General features: G+C 37.0%; 1 protein-coding gene across 1 annotated transcript in view; it reads right to left on the bottom strand.

The window, feature by feature from the left end:
* ATP6AP1 (ATPase, H+ transporting, lysosomal accessory protein 1) overlaps positions 1–14774 on the bottom strand; it is a gene marked incomplete at its 3' end in the record, with an annotated part of 45143 nt that extends 30369 nt beyond the window's left edge. Inside the window, exons 1-5 of the mRNA XM_010021317.1 lie at positions 14662–14774; positions 8523–8646; positions 8347–8415; positions 2326–2519; positions 1231–1274 (exon numbers count right to left, since the gene is read on the bottom strand). Of these exons, the coding sequence (XP_010019619.1) occupies positions 1231–1274; positions 2326–2519; positions 8347–8415; positions 8523–8646; positions 14662–14774 (544 nt within the window). The remainder of the gene's footprint in view (positions 1–1230; positions 1275–2325; positions 2520–8346; positions 8416–8522; positions 8647–14661) is intronic.
* Positions 14775–25579: the final 10805 nt, after the last annotated feature.

A 25579-nucleotide genomic window follows, 5' to 3' on the forward strand; every position in this document is an offset into this window, starting at 1 on the left:
ACAGCTAAATGACACTAACTAGAAAGTTGGTATATCCATCATCCCACAGGTCTCCCATTAACTTTGCTGTTCCAAAACGAAGTGACCCGAGATAGGGTTTGGGAAACTTATTCTTGAGTTTGTGCAGCTGATGAAATACATGTCCCATAAAGAAAAGGCTAATGTTTAGGCAAGGCCAGCATTAAGCTAAGGTTTTTCATATTTAATATGCTTGGGGACAAGAAAACAAAACTAAACAACTTTGCAAATCAAGGCTGTAAATCCAGCTGCTTGAGTACAAAAAACACACTCTGGAGTAGTGCAAAAACAAAGAGAAAAGGACATACCGCTGATTTCAGTACTAAGGTATTTTCTTCTGATTTTCAAATTTACACCCCTGGTTTTAGGCAGAAACAGTCATAGGCACTAAGGACACTGTTTAATTATTAGCCCACTACACTATGCTACGCTACACTACATTATGCTACGCTACATTACACTACACTATACTATACTGCATGTTCCTGAAAATACCACTACAGTGATTTCCAGACTTTCTAACTTGATCTCTAATTTAAAGCTGTAACTGAAAGTCCTGAAAAAAAAACCCAAACAAAAAAAACCCCTCACATGCCTCTCAGTGCCTTTTGGGTGTATGGCATCTCTTTTTTATCCAGATGGTAGGCAAGAGAAGTCTTGTTATAGTGTTATATTGAGAGATTGAACTTTAACAAGCAGTCTTTGGCAAAAACGATAAAAGAGTCTAAACCCAAAGGCTGTGAAGGGCAACAGTATTGTTTTACAAAGATTAGAAAAACATTTCCTATTCATTCACACACCCTCTGCTGAGACCAAGACCTTCAAACTGCTGAATGAACCTGACACCTCCAGCTGCCGGTTGTGCCAGGTGAGATCCAAGGAAGCAGCTCAAGCTGCATGGAGACATAGGGTCTATACTCTGAACAAGGAGGATCTCAAAGCATGAACAAAGGCCCATGCCTGAAGCAGAGGTGAATTAGCATTACATTTCAGATCACAGAGCTGTATCCATTTGGGTGTATTTTGAATCAGATGCTCAGTACTTCAACGCTATGATAATTGACTGCTTATAAGTACTATAGACAGGGAAAAAACAAACCTTTAAATAGTAGTATTACAGCAAAACCCGGGAACTAGAGAATACAATCTGCTCAAGTGAAAACACAGACTTAAATGATGAAATGTTAGTTATATCTTGATTATACTGCTTACCATTTTCAGCAATTGCTTCCAGGGTGGAAATCTCATTTAAACCGCTACAAAAAGAGCAGGAGAAAAACAATTAAATATCTTTTCTAGGCAAGAACAATGTGAACCAGAAATGTACAAGGATACTGACTAGTAAAAGGATTACCGCCAGCATCAGTCACTCCATCATTCTCTCATCTCGTCCTCATGACCCTTTTCTTCTGCAAAGCTATTAACAGTACAAGGGTTGCATCTTCAGCTGATTCCTCAAACCTCTCAAACTTCCTTAGCTGCAGAGAAGCCAGACTACTGATGGTATTTTGGCCAATCTCTGCACAGTTTTTTTCATTTGGTGTTGGCCCATTGTCTAACATTTGTACATGAACTCCTTAAAATGGGTATCATGTCTTTTTCTGTGTAGTGATGTGATAGCTATAATTGCACTTCCTTAGGACACATTGGTACATGCACCCTATACTGACATGTAGAAATGCCCAAGTAACAGGCTAGGAAGAAAAAAGTACAGGAGAAGCTGAGCAGAGAGACTTGATACACCCAATTCTTACATTTTCTAAATATACATTCCCTGAAGGAACCATCTCTCTCCAGCTCTGTTAGATCACAGTTGTCATAGGCCTGGAAACATGAAGAATTATAGCCCTCTTTTTCCTTCTAAAGTGATAAAAATCAGTCTCTTTATTCAAATAAACTATAGGTTTGTCTGCATGTTTATCTGCTTGCTTATTTATCCTGCCAGGCTTTTTGATGCCTGGGAATGCCTTCTAGCAATTAATTCTGGAGGTTAATCATGTATTGTGTAAAATAATTCAGCCTTTCTGCCAGAAGTGTGTTCCCATTTAGTTTTTTTAGTTGTCTTTTTGTTCTCATATAATGAGTCAGACAAAATGGAATGCCTGACTGACATTGTCAATGTAATTCATGTATTACATCTAGTAAGCTCATCAGGGGATTTTAAAAAGCACCAAATTTACCCTTGCAAGAAAAATAACTTCACTAACCCTACGAACTTCCACTTTGTTTTTTAAATCTCCTGGATTTTCAAAATCTTTAAATGTCGTGCACACACATGGGTCAGTTTTGTTTGTGGCAAGCTCCTACCTGACAAGTGGTTGTAGCTGAATCACCAGTAAGTTTGGTTTGGGTGTATTCATTTCCACCTGAGAGACATTGAGATTAGTTATGTTTGTTAAGTTCCAATCTTCTGACTTCTGAAGAAAGCTCAGAAGGTGCCTGGTAGCCTCACAGTCAACAGCTGGCAAAACTAAAGATGAAGGAGAAGACTGAAGAATTTCCTGTAATAAATTTATAAACAGTTTATTGCCTTGCTTAATAATTAAACACAAGCCTTCTATTTTTCTTGATAACAAAATTAACTTGAAATATTCAGGGGGAAAAAAAATGCAAGATGGAGACTTGAGAATGATCAAAATTAATGTACCAGAAATTTAATGTGAATATTAAAAGATATTTTTTCATTGAGTCTTAGTTTAAACCTTGTAAACTTTGCTTTCCCATTTTCTATATTTAAGTCTAGATTGAGTCTGTCACATGCTCCAACATTCAGATATTCAAGTTGCTATAGACTCTCTCTCTCCCTCTAATTTATGCAAGTGTTGTGGTGTTGCTAACACTTCTCTCCTCCTACTCTTTTTCCCTTTTGTCTGTCCTCCAACTGCCTACCACTTTTTCTGACCTGCTCTGGTTCTTTCTAATTGCTCACATATACTTCTTCCTAGGAAAAGGCTAGTTATTTTCACATTTCGATAGACTCTCAAAGGGAGAATTATGCAGCATTGTCTGATTTGCCAGACTGATAGAAAAATAACTGCAGAAATTAAAACAGAGCAGAAAGTACTGATCTGGTTCGCAGGTCTTTGAGTAGCATTTTTAGCACTGCCTGGAAGGAAACAGTGATATACTTCATTTTTGTTTGTTTATATGAATTTAAAGCTAAAATCATGAGCAACAGTCAATTTATTTTTTTTTTTTTAATATTTAATCCTTTGCCCCCTAGCAGCAGCCAGAATGGCAGCAGCCACTTCTTCCAAGGACATATATTAAGCAAATTACTCATTTATTGTAGAATAAGATAGAAAATTGTTACTGAGTATTATCTGAATTGTGCCTCTGCTCCTAACCAGTCCTGCACTGCCATCTGTCTCAGCCCCCAGCTGCTGGTATTCAACTGCTTTCCATCTGAAAGCTAGACACAGCTGGATATCTACCCATCAGTCTCAGAGAGCCATTCTGATCCCACGCCTCTCGTCTGCCCTTCTTGACATTTGGCCACAGGACACTTATCTTTACAATACTCATATGTTGCTTTATGCATTTTAGGATTTTGACTACCATGTATGTTCAAAACACAGTTCCAAAAGAGAGCAGAGAATGAAGAGGACTACTGAGAAACACCTGATTTTGCATTCTGCTAAAGGACTAAACAAAGAGATAAATCCACACGGTAGCGAGGAAAGGAAGAGGGAGAGGGAGGGGGAGAAGGAAACAGAAAGAAACCTCCTATTGAGCTGTTGGACTGATAGCAGAAATTCCTCTATCAAGTGACAGAATTTATAACCTGTCTATGGGCAGCTTACTCTGATTATAAGTACATTTCCCCTCTTTAGTGTTCCCTGAAGCACTTCTTCTGATGAAATATTACAAGAAAGTTCACTCTTGGATTACATATATCTCTGTTCGGGTTTTTTTGAAGGTAGGTTTGGGATTACTCTGTCCACATTTCTAGCCATCCCAAAGCCAAGTAGCTACACTATGATAAAGCTGTGCTTGGACTTACTTGACCAGCTCTCGTTTCAGTGTAATGTTCACCAGACTCATACTACACCTAAGCAATTTGATGCTGGAATAGAGTAAATTTAAGTCTATCATTAAAAACCTATTGTTAAAATCTTTGCTAAAGACTTGTGCATCCATCTATAAGAGATTAGATAGGCATACTCATTGTTCTGAACAAGTTTGTGTTTGGTATAAAAGCTGATAGACAGTCCTATAATAAAAACATTAGTTAGGAAAAAGGATCCTGTGCTGGCTGTGGAAATGTCTGGCAGCCTACACCCAGAGTAGGCAGGGTCTTCCATGTAAAAAAGATCTTTTAACTATTATTTCTTTACCTGTATGTAATTCAAAATATTAACCAGTGTATTTATTTGCTACAGTGTTGGTCAATGGGTTATCTATACAAAAATAAAAATCTCTTCAAACAGATTTGGAAGCACATCTATTTCTAAACACAGTGATAACTACAAAGAAAATTATCATTGTTGCATTTTAACTTTCCAATTTCTATTAATCTTGCAGTCTTTTACACTACACCTGTGTTCTCCAAAAGTATGCATAAATCTACATATTATGATTTTAATGAAAATTGATCTGATTTACTTTAGCTGATAAAATACATTGTAGTTACAGAAAGTGTTGTTGAACTCCATACCACTGTACTGTGTGGTGGGAAACATGACATCAGCTCTTTTTTCAAGGGTTACAGACAGATCCAAGGAACCCTAGAGAAGGAAACCTGACATCCAAGAATGGGAGGAACTATTCCAAAGCATAAAATACACACTACAACAACAAGGATTATACTTGGAAAAAACTGACTTGGCTTTTGCAAAGAGAATCTGTGCCTCACAATTCTGCCGAAAATCTCTGAAGGAGTCAATAGGCATGTACAGCAGGGAGCTCTAGCTGATGCCGTGTACTTGGATCCACAAAAGGCACTTGTTAGAGTCTTGAAGCAAAGATTCATAAAGAAATTAAGCTGCTTTAGCATGGGAGAGGCAGTCTTCATGTGGAGGTAGGTAAAGAATAGGTAAAGAGCAGGTAAAGAGATCGCAAGCAAAGGGTAGGGAAAAGTATCTGCTACTGCACTAGGGTCCGTTCTGTTCACATGTTCATAAATTATGACATAAATACTGAGCTAATGAAATCTGCCAATTATGCTGAATTATTCAAGATAGTGAAGGCAAGGGCTGATTGATGAATTGCAGAAGCAACTTCTGGTACAACCTCTTGGGCAAAAAAGTAACTGATGAGATTCAATGTAAATTGATTTTTCTGGCAGTGCACAGGGTGAGAAAAAAAACAGCACTGATTTTATGTACACAATAATAGTTCTGAGTGTTACCCTTCAGTAATGAAACCTTAAGATGCACAACAGCTCTTTGAAAATGGCAGTTCAGTGGCTGATAGTGATCAGAATTGAAAAATCAAATGGTAGGGTTTTTTGAACAGGTCAGAGAACAAAACGTCATCATATCACCGAGTAAATCCATGATGAACTTATACCTGGATAATTATTATGCAGTTCTGCATGCCCCCTTGTCAAAGAAAAAAAAATATATATATATATACACATACAATAAAACTCAAGGAGGTAAAGAAAAAGGAAACAAGTCAATCAAAACTATAATTAGACCTCTGTATCATACATGACTAAACAATACTCAGTCTGTGACCCCTGAGTGAGCATACAATAGAGACATAGAACCATGAATGGCAATGACTTAAAATAATAATTATGCAGCTGAGCAGCTGGCCACTAACTGGAGTGCATTACCGTACACTGCAGCTCTAAGGAATGGAGCATTGTTTAGGGATTGCCAAAGCTAATATTGAAGAAAAATACTTCATAAAAAAAAGTTCCCTAAGTGCTAATCTTTGTATTTTATTATTAATTTAAAATTTCTTTGAATGTTTAAGATAAATTATCTACCGATAAGCTTCCTTTTGTATTAACTGGTAATATAATTTTTTATTGCACACAAACCCATTGAACCCAAAAGCTCAAAACAGCTGCTAACATAGCTGAACAAATGTACTATCTGCAAATACCTCTGTGGTTTACAAGCCTGTAACTTTTTTACAAATAATGCTTCCTTCTTGTACTACATATGCTGCTACATGAACATATATGTTCTAAATGAGATCTTCAGTTTAGGTTGTGAATAAATTTCCATTTCTGAAGTTCAAAAGGAGGATGCCCAAGTGACATGGAATGTCTATAATAGCCTAATGAATCTCTTGTATAGTATCAAGTGCGAAGGCATAAAAATTTGTGATTATGTAACATTCAAGATTCTGATTTCCCCACTGAGAAAATTTAAACCTGACCCTCACTTTGTCCTGTGTTTTGTGCATATTATGAGAGAGTCTTTCACAGCATGATTAAGAACAGGTTTCTTTCCCAAAGAAGCTCAAGTGGAGTGCAACTGATGCCATAGCAACTGAGCAAATTTTTGTAGCCTCTGTTACACCCAAGATGGAACTGGATGATTATAAAGATCCTTTCTGGCCCTAAAAGCTACAAGTCTATGCAATAGATATTGACAAAATTCTCCATGTGGGAACCTAGTTGAAAAATAAATATTTAATTCATACATCTCATTTTCTTTCACTCAAGTTACAGCACCTTACACCCACAGAATTATGCTAGGAAGGTATTAAGATTGCCAAATCCAGCAGAACAAATCCAGGAGGTGCTGGAGTTAAGGTGAGCAATTTGTCAAAATAAACTTTCAATTTTTAAAGAAGCTGTAATGAGACGAGGTTTCTCAGATCCCAGACAGACAGAGAGCAGAGGCAAGGTCAGAATGCAGTTACTGACATTTATTCAGCTTGTTGAAAACCTGGGTTTAAATCTGTGCTCTGCCACATACAGACCCAAGATATACTCAAACACAATCCTTTGTTTAGCTGAGGACCTCCTCACAAGCTCTCAGTAGGTCCCAATCCACTCAATACCCCATCCAATTTCTAAACCTGTTAATCTCTGGACTCAGCTCTAACCTCAAGCTCTATCTACAGTGCTAATGGAGTCCTGATTACAAGGCAAAAGAAGTATTAAATAGTTTAATATCCCTCCTCTTAATCATTCAGGGCTTACTTAAATAAGGCCACCACGACATTAGGAGCTTGCAATGCCATGTGCACATTTCACACAGCTTCTGAAATCAAACCAGTTTTGCTGTCAGGCAGCAACAAACTTTGCCCCACGCAGTCTTGCACAGGTTTGAAACTCATGAGTGTAAGGCACACCAGAGAAGTACCAGTACATCTGCCTGTGGACAACTGCTGGTCCTTACACTACAAAAGATTACCCCCATTCATTCCTCAGAAAACGCATGTACATGCTTTTGTTCTAGCATCAGTGTTAAAATGCTGTTTTGTGGCAAAGAGATGAAGATCTCTAGTATTAATAATACAAACAAAATGTGAGGTTCTTAGTATAGATGTAAAGGTAATATGTGAATATCTATGTACTTAACAACACATACAGCTTACTCTATGGTGCTTGGGAATTTATCGTTCCTTGTGTGCTCTGATACCAGTTACTTTACTAAAAGCTCTGTTCATCCTGCATTGCCTGCAGGAATACCTTTATGGCTTTCATGTGTGAACACTTCCTTTGTCTAATTACAGTTCAATAAATGGTCATGCAAACACAACCGTAGATGCTGTGCACAAAATCCATAAAACTCCTCAGGACAGAAACTGAAGTTGCTGACTGGCTCAGGAGCACTCCAACTGTGTCTGGAGTTCACTTCAAATTACTCAAGTAGCATTACTTTTTTCATGAAGATTAAAGCAATCCACTATCTAGTCATATATTAACCACATTCAAATATGAAACAGTTAACTCCCTGTATGAAAATAAAATGGGTGTTCAATTCTGAAAATCAGGAGAAAATAATTTATTCCTATAGCTTCTTTTCTTCCAGTGGCTTCAAAACAGAATATTGGGGTGTCAGTCTTGAAGTTTATATATTTTTCTTTACAACATTAAATTGCAGCATGTTTAGGAACAATTTTGTCAGTTACAATGAATTCTGAAAACTTAATCTTCAGAAATAAAATAGCTACAAAACACATTTCTGCAAACTCAGTTGATTTCCTTTAACTCATATGATCAAACTGGAATAATCTCAATAAATAATCTAAATAGGAAAACTGCTGCAGTTCAGCTTAATTTTCTCAATTATTGTCTGTTTGCATCTTTCTTATGTTTGTGGTTCCTGGTTTGTTTTTTGGGTTTTTTTTTTTTTAATTAGTATTATTATTTTAAATACTACATATAAAAAAAAAATAAAAGAGAGAAATGCTTGCCTGAACATTTTGAAATAGATTCTTGTTACCGTAGGATTCACTGAGGTATGTGAAATCATCTATGCTAAGCTGAAAAACAAAGAGAGTAGATTGGTGAGAAGGAGCCATGGCATCTCATTCAGGTATATAATGGCACTCAGCACTGGTGAGAGAGAAGAGGAATACATGTTACGCACCATATCTTGCAGGAACAAAATGAGGTTTCTGGAATTCTGGGTAAAAGGCTTCAAGAGTCCAGTCAGTTCCTGTGCTGAGACGATGTGTCCTTCATGCAAAGCAGTGTATGGATTCCACTGTGATCTACAAAAAATACTTTTTTTCTGTAAAATGTGCGGCCAGTGATGACACCTCTTCTTTCTTTAACCATGAAACAGCAGGTAATGATATCGTCTTTGGTTTAAGATCAGGTTTACAGTTCAGTGTACTTGCACTCTACTTAAGAGGAAAAAACTTGCCCATTTATCCCCATATCATGTTAACTGTGCTACAGCAGGAACAAAATTGGTCCAATTAAGATAACTGCCTCTCTCTACTTTCTTGTTTGTGAACAGCAGCACAGCTGCATCTTCAAAAAAAAGAAAAGAAAAAAGCTACTGAGAGGAATGAAGAACATGTTCAAAAGATTCATAGAGAATCCAGAGGGAATCCAAACTCCCAAACCACTTTCCAGTGCCATTGGGATATCTTGGTGGCCAGAGAGCAGTAGAACTCAGTCTAGACCACAAGTTGTCATAAAATCAAGGTTTTTTCATAAATCTTTTGTTAAATGAAAGTGGCTTTTCAGTGTTATTGTAAACAATATGGTCTCTCTTAAGTTTTTCATGACAAAGGACCAATTCTGCAGAAGCAGCTGAGAACTGATACCTTTCCAGAAAGAAGAGCTCTTCTGAACAGAATAGCTCATGACACCAAGAAAAGCTTATGACTCTTTTGCCAACCTGTCATTATGAAGACTGGAAAGAGAAACTACTCATACTTTCAGTTTTGCTGCTATGAAAAACAGTTATGGACAAAACAAGAGACGGTATTATTCTTTCAACACCTGAGCGGTATTTTAACAGTATGCAACACGAGTCTATTAGGGGTGAAATTTATTATGAAAACTTTGGTCCTGGGTGTTCTGACTAAGGTAAAACTCATTCTGTAGAAACCCCAGAGCTTGAAGCGCAATCTCCCATCTTCCCCAAATACGTATCAGTTGATAATGACTGAGAAATCAGGTATTCCAGATCCTCTAATTGGTTCTAATTACAAATAATAAAATACAGAGAATTGCTGAGTGCTGTAGCACCAGCTCTTATATGATTGCAATTTGGTGAAGTTGAGATGCTGATTAAATTTTCTAACCCAAAAGCAATTCAAAAATGACCCTTGCACAGCAAGCTTTTATGAGTGAGAACAATCTTTGCAGTCTCTTAAGATGGAGGCAGAACAGGGGTAATGAACGCATAGGGGGATTCAGGGTTGTTTCTTGGATAAGGAAAAATCTATATTTTGCTCCAAGACTTCCCAGTAATTCCAATGAAGATTGCCAAGAGTGAATTGGAAGCCTTAAACTGCACCCATGGCAGAGAGAAAACACTGCAGTCCTGCAATACTAAATACCCAGCCTACTTAGGACTTTGGGGTTTGGTAAAGTGTTAGATCAAACTGTACATGTGGAAGACTCAGGACAACATGCTGCAGATGTTAAAATTAAATTCTAGGTCTTCTGCCTATCACTTTTCAATCTTTAGAAGCAAACCTTGCTGTTCACGAAGGATTTTTTTTCTATTTGGTTGAAATTATCATTTGCTATTTTCTTAGTTTTACTCAGCATCTTCATTTCTTTGTTATTTTGTGCTTGGAAATTCACATTAACTTACATTTATGAAGCCAAACAATTAGAAATTGTAACCTCAACTTGTCAGAAAAGACAAACCTCGCCATCTCAAACATTTAAGTATGATATTTAAAAATAAGATACTTGAAAACACAAACCCTCCAAAGATTCTGAATGGCTATTCAAGAACTGACTTTCATACTGCCTTTATGCATTGCACGGCCACACCAAAATACTAACGATATTAAAGGAAAAGAAGATAGATTAAATTAAGAGATGTTAAAAATTGGCTTGTATGAAAGAAAATGAAAGTGAGTATCTTAGTATATTTATTTTAAAAACTAACTGCATAAATTTAATCTTAGAAAAAAATCAAAGACTTTGAGAGCTTTGTGGACTTGCAGTTAAGAATAAAAGTTAACAGAGAGCACATGAAACAGAACTAAGTTATTTGCAGCAGCACAATGGCAAAGGTTTTTTTTGTGAACTCAGAAATGCAATGATTCTGTTTTAAAGCATACTTGCTTCTAAGGTATTCCCTGTCCCTTGAAGCAGGTCTTGCTAGCTATCTAGTCTTGAAAAGCACCTTTTGTGAGACCTTTTAGCTTCCAGTCAACTTTAGTAACTCCAGCGTCATCATTAGAAAAAAAATCTACATCAGTTATTCAATAATTCTACTATAATGCAGTGTTTTCCTAATACTTACATTCAGTATATTACACATGCATTTATTGTGGTGCTTCTAAATAGTTTGCTAAGCACCATGCATGGCTGTAGGCAAGGCTATACCCTTCACTGAGTGGGCTGCTACTGTCAGCTGGGTGCAACAATATTCTCACCATGACATACGTTTTATGTTGTACTAGCTGGTTTGCTGTGAACTGCAGAGTGAAATGGAGATACGTGACTGCCACAGGCAGTGCATCGTGGCTACACTGATGGCGTGCTTTACTGAATGCAATGAACCAGCCCATCCCTTTGAATGCTTTAACTCAAGCGGTCAGCAAGAGATCAGTCAGAGGTGGCATAGGATGAAACAGGCAGTAGGCCAACACACATATTGATTGCTAATAGTGATTGCTCACACACAATTTTATGTCCAAAGATGCACTGCCTTGTGAAGTCCTCTGCATGCCAAGCACATTAGACTTAACCTCCCCACCACAGAGCCATCCTGGGGTCCTGAGCTGTGGGGGGCTCACAATGATGAATATCTTTGCTCGTATACGTGTTTTTCTGCTGGCTAAAAAGGAGGAAACTTAAAACTCATCTGCTCTCTCTTTCCTCCAGTAGCAGACATTAGCTTTTTATTTTGCTGCTTTCTTGTCCTTAGCTGCTCTGGCATGACAACAGGTTTAAGGATACAGATTCTTATCTGACCAGTGTTCTTTCTAGACAGAACTGAGATCTGGCACTTATTATTAATGGAAGCAAACATTTCAAGATTTCTTGTATCCAACACTCCAGAAGGGCCTACATTTTTGCTTTGTAGCTGCCTTCTGAACTCTTTCCTCCAAGTTACTCTTGTCAGTTGTCTCTTTCAGTGTCCTCACAATTGCCATATAAGAAATAATATTTCCTCTTGCACAGCAGAAGTAAACTGGCGTGCATGCTGGCACATAGTATTGTCACAGAAGTCACACAAAGTTACTGCTAAAACATTCTTCTGTTTCACTGTATGCTCTTTACGTTCCACCTTCTTCCAGCAGATTTTTCAGTAAATTCCTTGCAGTTTTAGGAAACACAGTAAATATACAATTTGGTATTAATGCCTTCTCAAAGTCACTTATAATCTGGATTTGCCAGAAAAGGATTCATTTCCTAATATTAGCATAGCACAAATTAATGTAGTAACACATTTTGCAATGAGTGTAGGCAAAAATCATTCCTAAAACAAACACATGAGGGGCAATTATAAAAGTTAATTTTAATGAATCTATTTACTCAAGCTCTGTCTCTAATCTGTGGAAGGAAAGAAAAAGTTTTGAATACTGGTTCAAAATGGCTAAATAAAGTTTCTGCCATGTATTGTATGCAAGAGGAACTTCTCCATCTCTCTTGCTTTGAAAAGTAACTGGGGATATTAGTTTAAAGGCTGATTTAAGATACAGGTAATTCTTTTCCAGGCCAAAGTTATTTGGGCAATCTCTACTGCTGTATTAGTATTCCTTTGTGAAAAGCAGGACACTGTGACATACTGAGTTATTTCCACTCCATCTTTTGCTGGGATCTATGGCAAAGATTTCTGTTTGGTAGAACACACTTATTTTTCTCAAAGTAGAGATCTGCATTTTTCTTTATAGAGGAAAGAGGTATTTGGTTTACCAGTATCCCTGTAATGATTTATATTACACTTACTTTATGCTTTGCACACCACAGTTGCAGGTTTCATCTGTATCTGATATCTAACATTATCTTTAATAGCATGATTACAGTACAATAGTAATGCATGAAAGAGAGACTTTAAAGTGTTATATTATTCTAATGCAGTTGTTCTAAGATACGGCTTTACAAACACTGGCTAGTTCTAAAGAAAAAGCAAAATATATTATCCTTCAACTATTTGATATAAAATCCTAACAGATAATCTGGCAGAGGGTGATGGAATAGATCAGTGAATCTCACTTCTGTTGATCAGTGAATCACTGAACTTTTAAACTGGTGGGACATGTTTCCACAAAGTGAATGAAAATCCACTGATAATTGCTGCACCTCTTAAGTTACCCTTCCTAAAATTCTTAATAGTTTCTAGGTTTCATAAGCCTGAAGATCACACACTGCAAACCTTGCATCACTGCAAAGTACCAAGGTGTAAAGCACTCAGGGTTACCAACCAAAAGTTGCTGCTGCTGTTTCTTTATTTTACAAAATAACATAAATATTCTTTCCTGTTACTTCATTGACTTTCACTGCAACTAACTTCTGCCCCACAAGAACTTCACCTTTCAAAAATGCAAAGGTCAAGGTAGGAGGAACACTTGCTCCATAAAATGGTCTATTTGTGGAAACATGAAACCAGTTTCATCAGTCCACTGACCTGATTTTCTGGCTCTAGATTTGTACAAACCTGAACAAGCTGCAGTCTAATCTAAAGCAGGATGCTAACTGCTAAGTTTGCTTATCTGACCACCCAGCATTGACTGGTAATATCTTGCTTATATTTGCAACAGGTGTGTTGTTTGTATCAACGAGGAAGTAAGACAAAGGAATCTCTGATCTTTTCTTAGACTCTTAGGAACACTTTTATTCTAAAAGCAACTTATAGCAAAGGTGAGGGTTAACCAATGCACCAAGGCTATGCACAGTACAGTAAAGCACTTTATGCTTACAGCATCACCCAGCTGGATTGTGACAAATTCCAAATACTGTTGGTGTAATCTGCGTTAGAGAAATAAATAAATAAATGTGCAGCTGAGATCAGGTTGACTTAAATATAATACATATTTGCTTGCAGAGGGTATGAAATGGACTCTCCAAGAGTGTTTACAATTTATATAAACCAGGTTAAGAATAAGGAGGATTTAGGAATCAGGAGGAGAGAGTCAAGTGATTTACTCAGGCCAAAGCATACCTTAGACAAATTCTACAGAGTACAGCAGCTGTGTTGTCACCTTCCCACCCAAAACAGAACTTTTCCTTTGGCTCTCCCAATCAGTCCTGTGATCCCATAAGCCGTCAGGAGCCTTTTCTTACAAATCTCTGACATCAGCTTACTGTATTTTGAGGCAGTACTTCCTAGACAAAACCAACCTGTACACCCTGCAGAGACAGCCTTGTAAGAGGTACATAGTCGTCATGTATCCAGTACCCCATTAAAGCTGTTGCACTGCCCAAGCTGCCATATTTCTGGAAATCCCAAGTAATTATATTAAATCCTTAAAATTTGCATGAATAAAATTCCTGGTTGGAAAAAAGAAGTCTATTTCTGGCTCTTTCAAGACAGGTTCAAAATCTTATTTCATACGTATATGCAAACCCCTGAATTTCACGTGTGTCTTTGTATCTAAGACTGCTGGTTTTCCTGATGATATCTACGCATACAGCAATGTATTCTACTAAAAAAGCTGCATTAAAAAAGAAAAAAGTGAAAAATCAGGATTCAGGAGTTAAGAAATACAGGGATAAAGGTTGCCCACACAGTTTTTGATCAGCAATTTTTTGTGAGACTGCCTTATATCGTGCCTTTAAGTCATGACATCGTGGCAACCTTAACAGTAGAATTCAAGGTTGCCTTAGGGTGAATGTCTATTTCAGAAGTGAAGAATATGAATTTTACTTACTTTTTACTACCCAGCTTAGAACACTAAAATTATAAATAAAAATGAGTAAATTCATGTGTTAGGTTGTTTGACTGCTGAAAGGCTAATTTATTTATTGGGTAATTTTACTGACTAGAGGTTATTTACAACTGATTAAATATAATATATTCTGCACACACACACACACAGAGAGCAATAGCACAAGTAGAGATACTCCTTTATTAGATTTCTTACCCCTGAGATGACCAAAGCAGCATCGGTACATGGTCCACTGACAGAGATGTTCTGAAGAGCACAGCGAGGGTGCACAGCAGTGGGGCTGAAGCAGCAGAGTAGAGCCGTGTCATGACTCCAGGCAAGTGTGTACCTAACTGGCCAGCTGCAAAGGCATAGCACGAGTGTATGCACAGTGGCACTTCCTGGTTCAGTTGCAGCTATCCGGATCCAGCCAGGCTGCTGGGTGAGGTTGTTCTCTAACAACAGTGGGAATATTCAAAACATGGACTTCCTTATCTTGACGTTGGCAGTTATACACATTTTTAATAATGTTCAGGTTAGTCATTTAAGCAGCTCATAAAACTTTCCTCGTTATAAGCACAGACAGATTCCTCTAACATTCTAGTACAAGGGAGAGTCATGAAGTCCAAACTCCTGTCCTGCTGTTTTCTAACTCCCTAACAACTGCATGCTGATACTGGAGTTGATCAAATTTAAAATGGAGTTCATCACAGAAAAGTTTTCTGTACTGCACAAAATGTATTCTGCAGAACTTCTATCTCCTTCCCCTGCTACATATAATCATGTCCCTCAGCTTAGCTCTTTCACATGTTCTGAGAGCTGGTGTCACACATTTGGGTGTTGACAGGTTTGAAATCCGCAGTAAATCTACCCATTCCAGATTCCAGAAAGAAGGAAGAGAGTGAGAAAATGGTGCTTTCAGAGTGTATCCAGTGAAACATGGAATTGTTAAGCTATATTTTTGCATGGAGCAATGCTGTCCCAAAAATCAAAAATATCAAAAGTCAGGAGCAAATTATAATACTTCAGAACCTGACATGACTTCAGTACTTCACAAGTCTCATGCAAGATCAAAATAGTCATAGAGAATTTCTTCATGCTGGGAAGCAAATTCCTCTGGCATACTGTTTTACTCCTGCCAAGCACTGAGCTGTTTCTACACCTTGTCACTACATTAGGCAGCAGCAGTAACTCGGCACATGTTTGGCACAGGGCACAGATGTCTCTTCACAATTGGAACAAGATGTTAGCGAATAATACACAGAAGACATTGTTAGATATGTTAAAACAAGTTGTGATAAGGGCAAAATAAGGAAGCATGATGACAATTGTAAGAGAATATATAAACGTGTCAGAAGACATGCACTTCTGAATCTGTGCACACGTAAATTAATTAAATGCATTTGCCTTAACTGACAGCATACTGTTATAGTGCTGTTGTCTAATACAAGGAAATTTGTTCATCACTGCTATCTGAAATCAGATTTCTGAGACAAAAATAATGATTTTGAGGTAAGCAATAAAACCTATCATCTACATGTTCCTTTTCTTCTCCATGTTACCTTTACATAGCACTGAATTTAACTCTTTAATTGCCCTTTTTTCATCTTATCCTCAGAGATATTTTAGAAATCCTTCATTTCCCTTTTCACAAGTCAGTGTTTGTTCATCTGTTTAAGGGTGTGTACAGGTAAGACAGCAATCCAGAGTACAGACAGAGGTAGAGCTGGAATGCCCTAGGGAGAATTTAGTATGAATTGGAATAGCCCCATCAATACAAGCAAAATACTTTGTAATTCTCAAAGTGCTTGACTTTTCCATGGTATCTCCCAGACCATGAGAGATCTGCTTTCTCACATAACTGTCCAGAATATTCTTGCCAGGTTTTGTGAGCATTTCCTGTCCACAAAGACAATCCACTGTAAGTCTTCCTGTCTGTGTCTTACAGTTACCCTTTATATAAGAAAGGAAGATGAATTGAAGGTCAGCATTATATAAATCACGAGTGCACAATGTGATTGCCCACAGAATACTGAAGGAACCACAGAACTTCCAGCAAAACTCTCAGTGTTGCAGAACCTGCTAGATTTGCATTACAGTTGGCAGTCTGGAGAAATAGTTACAACTACTTACTATTATTCCACTAAGCCCATGCCTTCTCAGATTGTGATTCCTTTCATACTTTAGCTTGCATAGTGCAGAGATCCTAGTTTTTCAAAACAGAGCAAGAAAGCAACATATCTTACTATGCTTGTAACAGGAAACAATGAAGAGTAGGTTCTAGTGGGTCTCCTCCATAACTAATACAATTGATAAATATGACCAACACCACCAGGCCTTCCACATCAAAATAAACCCTCACAATCTGATCTAAATGAATTGAAATCAAGAACAAACAAATACATAGTGTTGTACAAATACAGGCTGCAACCTGACAGGAACCTCACTACAAGAGCAAATGATTTTTTACTAAATATTTGACAACTCTATACTTTTTAAATGGGTGACAAGTGCTTGACTCTATTATTACAGAGCATTTTCCTAAGGCTAAAGCATTTACACCATTTCAAAAATTCCACTGCTTTTGTATGCAACTTCCTTTACAAGTTTGTACTCAGACGCTGACATCCTGGACGAAAACCCTAAGTCATGTAAGAGATTCCTGGCTTCTTACATCCGAAATGGCTGACAAAGCAGGTTAATGAAAACAAAAGAGAAGCTAATACAAGGGAGACAATTATGAAAGAAAGGTATATTGTTCCTATCTCTTCCCAGCTGGTAATATCTCAGAAACTAGATTATCTCCTGGTTTGAGCTGGATCTTTTGGAGGGTATTTGCACATACTAACCAAACTACACACAAGTGAGACAGAGCAGTTTGTGGGTATACTCTCTATTCTGCCTTATGGAAACAGTCTTAAAACTTTTTGAAACAAAACCAGATTGTTTTCTCTCAGATTACCATATTACTTATGATCAAACTTTTAACTGAAAACAAACTGAATTTTCCTGTTTAATATTTCTTCACAAACCACAGTCTGGGAACAAGTGAAGTGAAGAAAGTTTTGAAAAAAAGGAATGAGAAGAACCTATTGAGTGGGATGTTAATTTGCCTCCCTTTGTAAATTTGGCTCACAAATGCATCTGCATATATTTTCTCCTGCATTTTTTTCTTCAGTCCCAAAATAAAGATTTTTTTGCCAAATGATAAGAAAAAAAGAAACCTATTGCAAAGGAATTTTTCAAAAAGATTCCTTACTTTCATTTGATTAAAATGAGATGAGATCACAGTGGTTCTCTTATCTGTGAGCAGGAACCTAAACCACTTGATTATTGATGTCTTTTGTTACACACAAAAGCACACAAGGTTCACTACTGCATTTTCCATAGGGCTTTTTCCTTGAAAACCCAGAGATGATCTTGAGTCCAGGTTTAGAACTGCTTGCACATGAAGATCCTTTTTAAAATCCAACACAAATTCAAAATACTGAAACTCAGACTACTGTGAAATCACTATGAAACTGCAATGAAGAAAAGAATACCTCCATTACCATGTACTTCCATGTAACTAAAATAATTTTAAAAGAAGCTGTAATATTGACATATCATGTATTTACATTCTACTCCTACCCATTTCTCTGCAATTATATATGCTTTCTTTTATAATTGTATTCCTGTCACATATCTCATGTATTTATTATCCTGTCAAAATTGAAACATAGGTCTCATGAAAAAAAACTGGAGAGCAAAGACCAAGATAATGGAGGCTTAATTTCTTTTGCTTATGACTTCTCTTCTTTCAAATAAACCAAACCAAAGGGGAAAAAAGAAAAGGAAAAAAAAATCCTCTCAACTTCAGAATTCTACATTCCCAATGTAAAGAATTTTTAATAAAAAGAAGTGTGAATGCTACATTTGTATGGGATGATGTCAGTTTAGGACTGTAAGTCAAGCTAAAGGGGATGACTATCGTAACAAGGACAATTCACAGTGTGAGGTAAGCCAGAAGATCTGTAGATACTTGACAAAAATAAGTGCCATCCATTTTGCATGCAAATTTGGTCCTTGAGCAGTGGGTTTGGGTGCTAACAGCAGTATATTAAAGAACCTCTTCCTCCAGCTCAGATAACAGATATATTCAAATTTAGGTTTTAAAAAAAATTTAAAAAACCAAAACCAAACAACCTAAAAGAATCCAAGATTTGGACTATTTATTTTTTTGTAATCTCAGTTACTATTAGTATCATTTCTTACTGAAAAAGTATTTTGCATATGCCAAGTACTGGTCAGCAGCTACTTTGCTGCCCTCACACATTTAATGTATAATCCTGTTTTATCATCTATTACAATCACTCTATTATCTAAGAAGGTAATTAATGCTTTGTTCATTAGAACATCTTTTTGGGGCAAGGACGTGGAGTAAGCAATTACTCTGAGTTCTTCCTTTAAGAGACAAATAAGGAAATTTACATCCTGGAAAAAGCATGGACTTTCCTCTTGGGAGCGGGGAGGCAAAATGCACATGCAGCTTTGCTAAAGGAACATATTATCCACTTTTGCATGTGGGAAGAAAGCCAAAACTTTTCCCTCTGGCAATGGATTAGCAGTGGTGTTGGAGATGAATGGAAGACAATTTTTGCTTCAAGTTTGAAGAGTCCTCCTCACAAAAGAGTCCTGTGAGGTAAACTGCAGGCGTTAATTTGCCACAGGTCTCTGCTAGTGCAGACATACAAGCCATGTGGCCCAATCCCTTTTTCCTGATAGTGAGAATGTACATCCAGGAAACAGCTGAGGCAGACCCAGCACTTCTCACCAGTGTTTCAGGAGCATGTACTCCTCATGGTCTCAACCTCTAAGCCACAATCTGAGGGAATTTATAAGCCTATCACATCAGCCACTTCTCAGAAGTGAGGAGAGAAGGTTAGAGTTTCACCTTACAGTCTATTCTCCTTTGAAGAGGCACTGACACTTTACAACCATTTGTTCTCATTATTCTGGAAAGAACTAGTCTCCAAAGCAGAGGCCTTTTTACCAACAGGTTCCAAAACCAGCTTGTGTGTAACTCTGAAACTCAAGCAAAGATCAACAGGTGTACTTTTAAAGAATTTACTCAGTTTTAATAGAAATTGGCAGATCTGAACCTTTACCTGAACAGTTTTCTTTTCCTGATAAAATGCAATGACTTCTTCTAGAAATACTATATCTTTAATCTTACGCTGATCCTTTCAATCAGCTTTCCCAGTATTTGCCACTATATGATACAGAGAACACTTTCATGCTTCCTCATACTTGTCCAGTTCCTTTTTTAATAGCACTTGTAAACTCCATAAACAGGTGAAGCAACACAGTAATTATTTTAATTAATTCCTTTTCAAACACAGTAATTATAAATCCTATTGACAAAAAAGTGTTGCTGGAGCAGTGAAGCTGGTGAAGGGTCTAGAGCACAACTCCTATGGGGAGTAGATGAGGGAACTAGGGCTGTTTAGCCTGGAAAAAAGGAGGCTCAGGGGTGACCTTATCACCTCCTACAGCTACCTGAAAGGAGGCTGTAGCAAGCTGGGTGTTGGCCTCTTCTCACATAAGAAGCAATAGGACAAGAGGAAACAGCCCCAAGTTGCACCACAGAAGGTTTAGATGGGATACTAGGAAAAATTTCTTCACTGAAAGGATTGTCACACGTTGGAACAGGCTCCCCAGGGAAGTGTTTGAGCCACCACAGGTGCAGATGTGGCACTTGCAGACATGGTTTACTGGTGGGCTGGGTAGCAGTAGGTTAAAGGTTGGACTCGATATTAAAGGTCTTTTCCAACCTAGAAGATTCTATGACTACAAAAATTTCCAACATCACATGGCATTGAAATCAACAGACTAGTGGCTTTTCACATTGGTTTGTACTATTGCCTTACTGTTTATTCAAATCACCCTTCTGGGATTGCAAGTACATATTTTTAAAGCCATTTAAAAAGACAGGGAACACATTTATAAAGAGGTAGGTTACTATCTCTATGACTCATGTTTTACTTCTTGCCATTCAAGCCGTAATTTTCAAAAACCCTTTTACCACTCTGGAAGAAGCCCAGTCTTAGCAGCCATTCCTATCTAAAGGCTCAGATCCTGGAGAGCACATAAGTCAACTAGAATGCTCATGTGCTGCAGTTCTACAATTAGTTCAGTACGGAAATAAAATCTAGAATCTGAATTTAATGGTAAATTTAATGGAAAGTCTCCACTGATGTTAGAATGCACTCATCAGTCAGGTACTGGCTCCACAGTTCATGAATATTCTGTTGTAGGAGCCTATCCAGTTTTCAGCTGTTTGTTTCCAAATACATGCTTACTTCTGTTTGTAAATGCTACTGCCTTTTCCTAGACCGAGCAAAAGGCTTTTTCCTGGGTCAGAATCACATCTAGAATAGAGGTTTCAAGCAGAACTACGCAACTATCTGTAGGACACTATTTAATGTATACCATATCATATTTTTCTCTGTAACTGTAATCAAATATAAACATAACTAAGTTTACAGAGAAACTGACCTCTACTTTAACAGAAACTCCTCAAAAATCATCATGTTCCAAACAGCCTGTGATGTTTATTTAAAATTGTAAGTCTGATTTACACTGATTTCAAGATCTTAGATGCAATAATTACAGGCTGGCAGTCCCACTCTGACCATCAAGATGAAATATGAAGGGTTTTTTTTGCCCAAATCTTTGTAAGGCAAAGCATCTATATTTGGAAGAGCATATCAATTCTGTTGTTCTGCAGGAATTCAGGTTTTAAAGGATTTTCTGCCTTTTATGCTTAAGATGAGACAAATTTAATACAGTTTGTAGCATTATTTTTATAATTAAAAGGTGACAAAGAATTATCTAAGTTCCCCCAATACAAGAGACAGAATATTCCAAGCAACACAGGCAAACACAGAAAGACAGTCATTGTTCCAAAAATTTAGAATTTATAACACTCACCAACAACATTTTAGTTTTTAACTAATGAGGTTACAAAAAATGATACACAGTTTTATTGACTAGTCAAGGTCAAACTATTTTATCCTCAGAAGTTTATTTTGATCTGCGTAATACGATTAAGGTATTGATGAAACAGTACATTTCTTTAAAACAAAGGAAACTGCATTAATCAATAATTCAGTTAACTTCTTTAACTTCAGCTAACTTCACCTAAGAGTTATGCTTTTGCACCAGTAGGAATAGGCGTAGCTATTAAAAATTCATTTGCATTTGTCTGATTTTCACTCCCCTGCAAAAATGATGTCATGGCTGGAATGTGAGCAAAGTAGTTTTTTGCCCGGATATGCTTATGCTTTATTCTGTGAATAAATGCCGCTTCGTAAGCCTGAAAGGAAAAAATCCAAATCCCACTAAATACAATTAAAATATCTAGCAATCTACATGTTGCTTCATATTTCAGACAGTATAAATAGTGACCCTTTAGCGAACTAAGTCAAATAATTTATCTGTATATGATACATAATAAAATATTTTGTAGTTCTATACTGCTACCTTATGGCCCAATAGTGAAAATTACTAAGCACTCCTTGAGAAATAATAATTTTATAAACAAAAAAACTTTTGGCATTTTTTTATCTGTACAAGATAACATTTATTTATTTTCAGGTAAGAACATTTATACTTAGCTTTGAAAATTAAAAAAGGCAATGCTTAAATATCAACATTTGCAAGGTGATGACCATAGGAAATTTCCTTGATAAGAATCAAGTGATTATTTACAAGTAATCATGGCAGCATTTTGCAGCAATTCAGTCAGCCTTCAAGTTCAGTGGTGACATTTTCCTGAATTTCTACTGATTAGTAGTAGTTCAGATGATATAATAAATAAACAGAATAATTAGCTGAAAAAACTCTTTGCTATCGCTTTAGTCACCATCATGAATAATTGCTATTAAAGAAAGTGCTTGAGAGGCCTTTTTTTTTTTGCTGTTTCAGTGAAAAAGAAATAATGATTCAACTTACAACATTCTAACTTTGCCTCATTTTCCTTATTTCACGCACTGGTTTTGTTGAAACAAAGCTTTGGCCATTACCAGTGTAAAAGCTGACTCCTCTTTTTGTAGCAAGAGCTAAGGGAAAATACCTTATGATTTTAGGTAGGCTTGCATACCTCACCTGTTGCTCTTCTGGCCTAACTCCCACCTCCACTGAAGCTTTGGAACTAAGTTAATGACATCTCTTTGACTATGACATCTGGACTTACAAAGTTAAATGAGATCAGTGCATAATCAGAATTGTTGGCTGCCATAATGCTACTAACATAAATTTATGGATGCTGCGCAGCATTGCTAGATTCAGACTGCCTGAACAGCCTTGTTGACTGAAAGTGAGATAGAGGAGTCAATAAAGGAATCTCCAGCTTGAAATAGATTTAACTTTTAAAGCTAAGGCTCACATCATGTCTTCTTGAAGACATAAGCTGGGCAGACACACACAAAAATATCACGAATGGCAGAATTCTCTTTACCTTTAAAATACCACTATTTATTTCAACCCAAAGCAAACCTTTCATTAAAGAGAGCAATTTATTTGCTCCGTCAGTTTAGTTATCACATACTCTCAAGACTTCCAAAAAGAAGGGCTAAAGTTGCATTGTGATACACAGGTATCATGTTCAAAACTGAATAAGCACATGCTGAACAGGACGCTATACTACAGTGACCTCAGATCACTACTTACATAAATCAGTAACCTAGAGGTGAAAGGCTTAATAATCTGTTACTAATTGCAGGGCTAACTCAGGTCACAGGATTCTTCCATGCCTTAGAATACTAAATATTCTACCATATGATGTACAGTGGAGTGATATATTTACCAGGCTACCATGTTTAAATATGGAATTTGGAAGGAGTGCTGTAAAAACACAGTTTCAATGACAACTTTAACACTTCTTAGGTTTTTTTAACTCAGAACAGCAATCATATTTTTACTGCTTAATTGCAAAAAGACATTGTCAGGGGTACTTAAATGACATCTGTGTAAGAAAGTAAATTGAGGCAAATTTTGTTATGATTAAGTTCTAAACAAAGCGCCATACTGTTATTTGATGAGAAATTTATCAGGCCAGAAACTAATGAGGCCAGAGCATGTGCAAGAGCACAGGCACGCTATTGTCATAGTATTTATGGTTAGTCTCCGGCATGTTTTTTATCCAGGCCAGCTCTTGTCTGATCTCAGATGGGTGAAAGAGCACAGGCATGGGACTGTTCTCAGCAGGCAGCCTGGATGAGGCCACTGAGCTTCTTTCAGTTCAGGAGGGAGAATCAGGACAAGGGAGAGATCAGGTACATGCATGTGAGTTGCACATGCCAGCTGCCCACTGGACTAGTGCCTGTTTAATATACAGATGCAGTCATTTAAATAGTCACAGTGGGTCAATTTAAACATGGATGAGTGTAAGGACTAAATCTGGCCAAATGTCATTAGTCGCAGAATTCTATTAAAACATAACTATTGTAAAAAGTTAAGTCCATCAAATTTTACCTTCTGAAGGTCACACAGTTTAAGATGTGCATCTGCCTCATCTTTAGTGAGAAGAATAGTGTTCCACGGAGACCACTCATGCTTCTTATCCCACCTGACCATAACCAAATCATAGAGGTCACTGCAGGCACTGAGAGCTGATTGACAGCCCCATATTTTCTCAATCAGGTACTGCAGATCTTGATGCTGAAATGGAAAACATGGTTCAGATGGAAGAAGCATGTTTCATTCTCCAACAAAAGCACTGTAACCATGTAAGAATCCAAATAAAGATGGACTAAAAAATTTTCTATGCATATGTCATATAATCACTCGGTTAAAGAACATCCAGACATACACTTCTTCCTTTAGCATGGTTTGGCAATTATTAATCGCATTTTTCTTATATCATCTCTAAAATACTACATTCTTACTTTGATTGTCCCTGCCAATGGCAATTCATATCTTCCACTAACATGCTGATTACTTAATCACTCTTACAAAACTTCCTAAATCTCACGTTGTTTTTTTTGTCTCATAGAGCATGTCAAGCCTGTTCAGGACTTTTTGGATAATAATAATCCATCTCTGCCATTACTGAGATGACTTCTCCATTTCATTTTTGGATTCAGAATTAATGTCATTCGATAAATGAGTTATAATAGTACTAAATTACTTGAAGTCTATATAGAAGCAGAATAATCTGGCCTGGAAAATGTGGGAAGTTAGGACAAGAAAAACTTCCACCTGTGACAGACCCCAAATCATTGGCTACTTCGCTTTTTTCCCCTTGCTCTGTTGCTGACATATGGAGAGTTTATTGTGCTCATGATACTGTTGCTCATTTTACCAAATGAGATTATAAGATGAGGTTGCTATGATACAATATTAACAATAAATAATAGGAGGTCTGTTTGTAAAGGTTTTCCAGTACAGAAAGACTTTAAAATCTACTTTTAAACTAGGTCTAAGGTTAAGTTACATCAATCTTAATTTGTTTAATTTATTACCAGCCATCTGAAATCACTACTCAATCTTGATAAACACAACCTCTTCAATGAAAGAAAAAAAGAAAAATAAGTGGGACAGCAGTTACCACTCTGGCAGGTTTTTCTGTCACCATTAGAACATTTTTATCTACAGAGTCGCTAAAAAGCAGGTTTTTAAATAGGTTTTCCTCCAAGCTAGCCATTTGAAGAAGACTCATTCCTCTAAAAAGAAATCTTGACCCAATTAAATAATAGTGTTTAAATGTTCCTTATGAAATTCCTGACAAAGGATGAATGAAACTATACAAACACAGTGTTTAGTGAAATGCAGCTTCATGTATACTTACCCATCTTGCTGCCAAAATCCAGGAGCCTGTGTAAATTCTTGCCAGGAAAAATGTAAGATAAAAGGGGGGCTTAGAACCACCACTGGTAATAGATCTGTGCCTCCTGATTCCAGGAACATAGGCCTAGTCCTACATCTGGTCTTAAATGTGGTCCTACAGAGCCTCCTTTATTAGGTGTCACTAATGTCTTCTGTTTTCACTATTTCCTCCTTTTCACAAAATTTCAAATAATTTCTGTATCTTCCTCTTAGAAGCCAGAAATTCGCAAGCATATTAGCAAGTACTACTATATCTGTGCTAAGC

The sequence above is a fragment of the Nestor notabilis genome, unplaced genomic scaffold (assembly GCF_000696875.1).
Source record: "Nestor notabilis isolate BGI_N333 unplaced genomic scaffold, ASM69687v1 scaffold7419, whole genome shotgun sequence".
NCBI lineage: Eukaryota > Metazoa > Chordata > Aves > Psittaciformes > Psittacidae > Nestor > Nestor notabilis.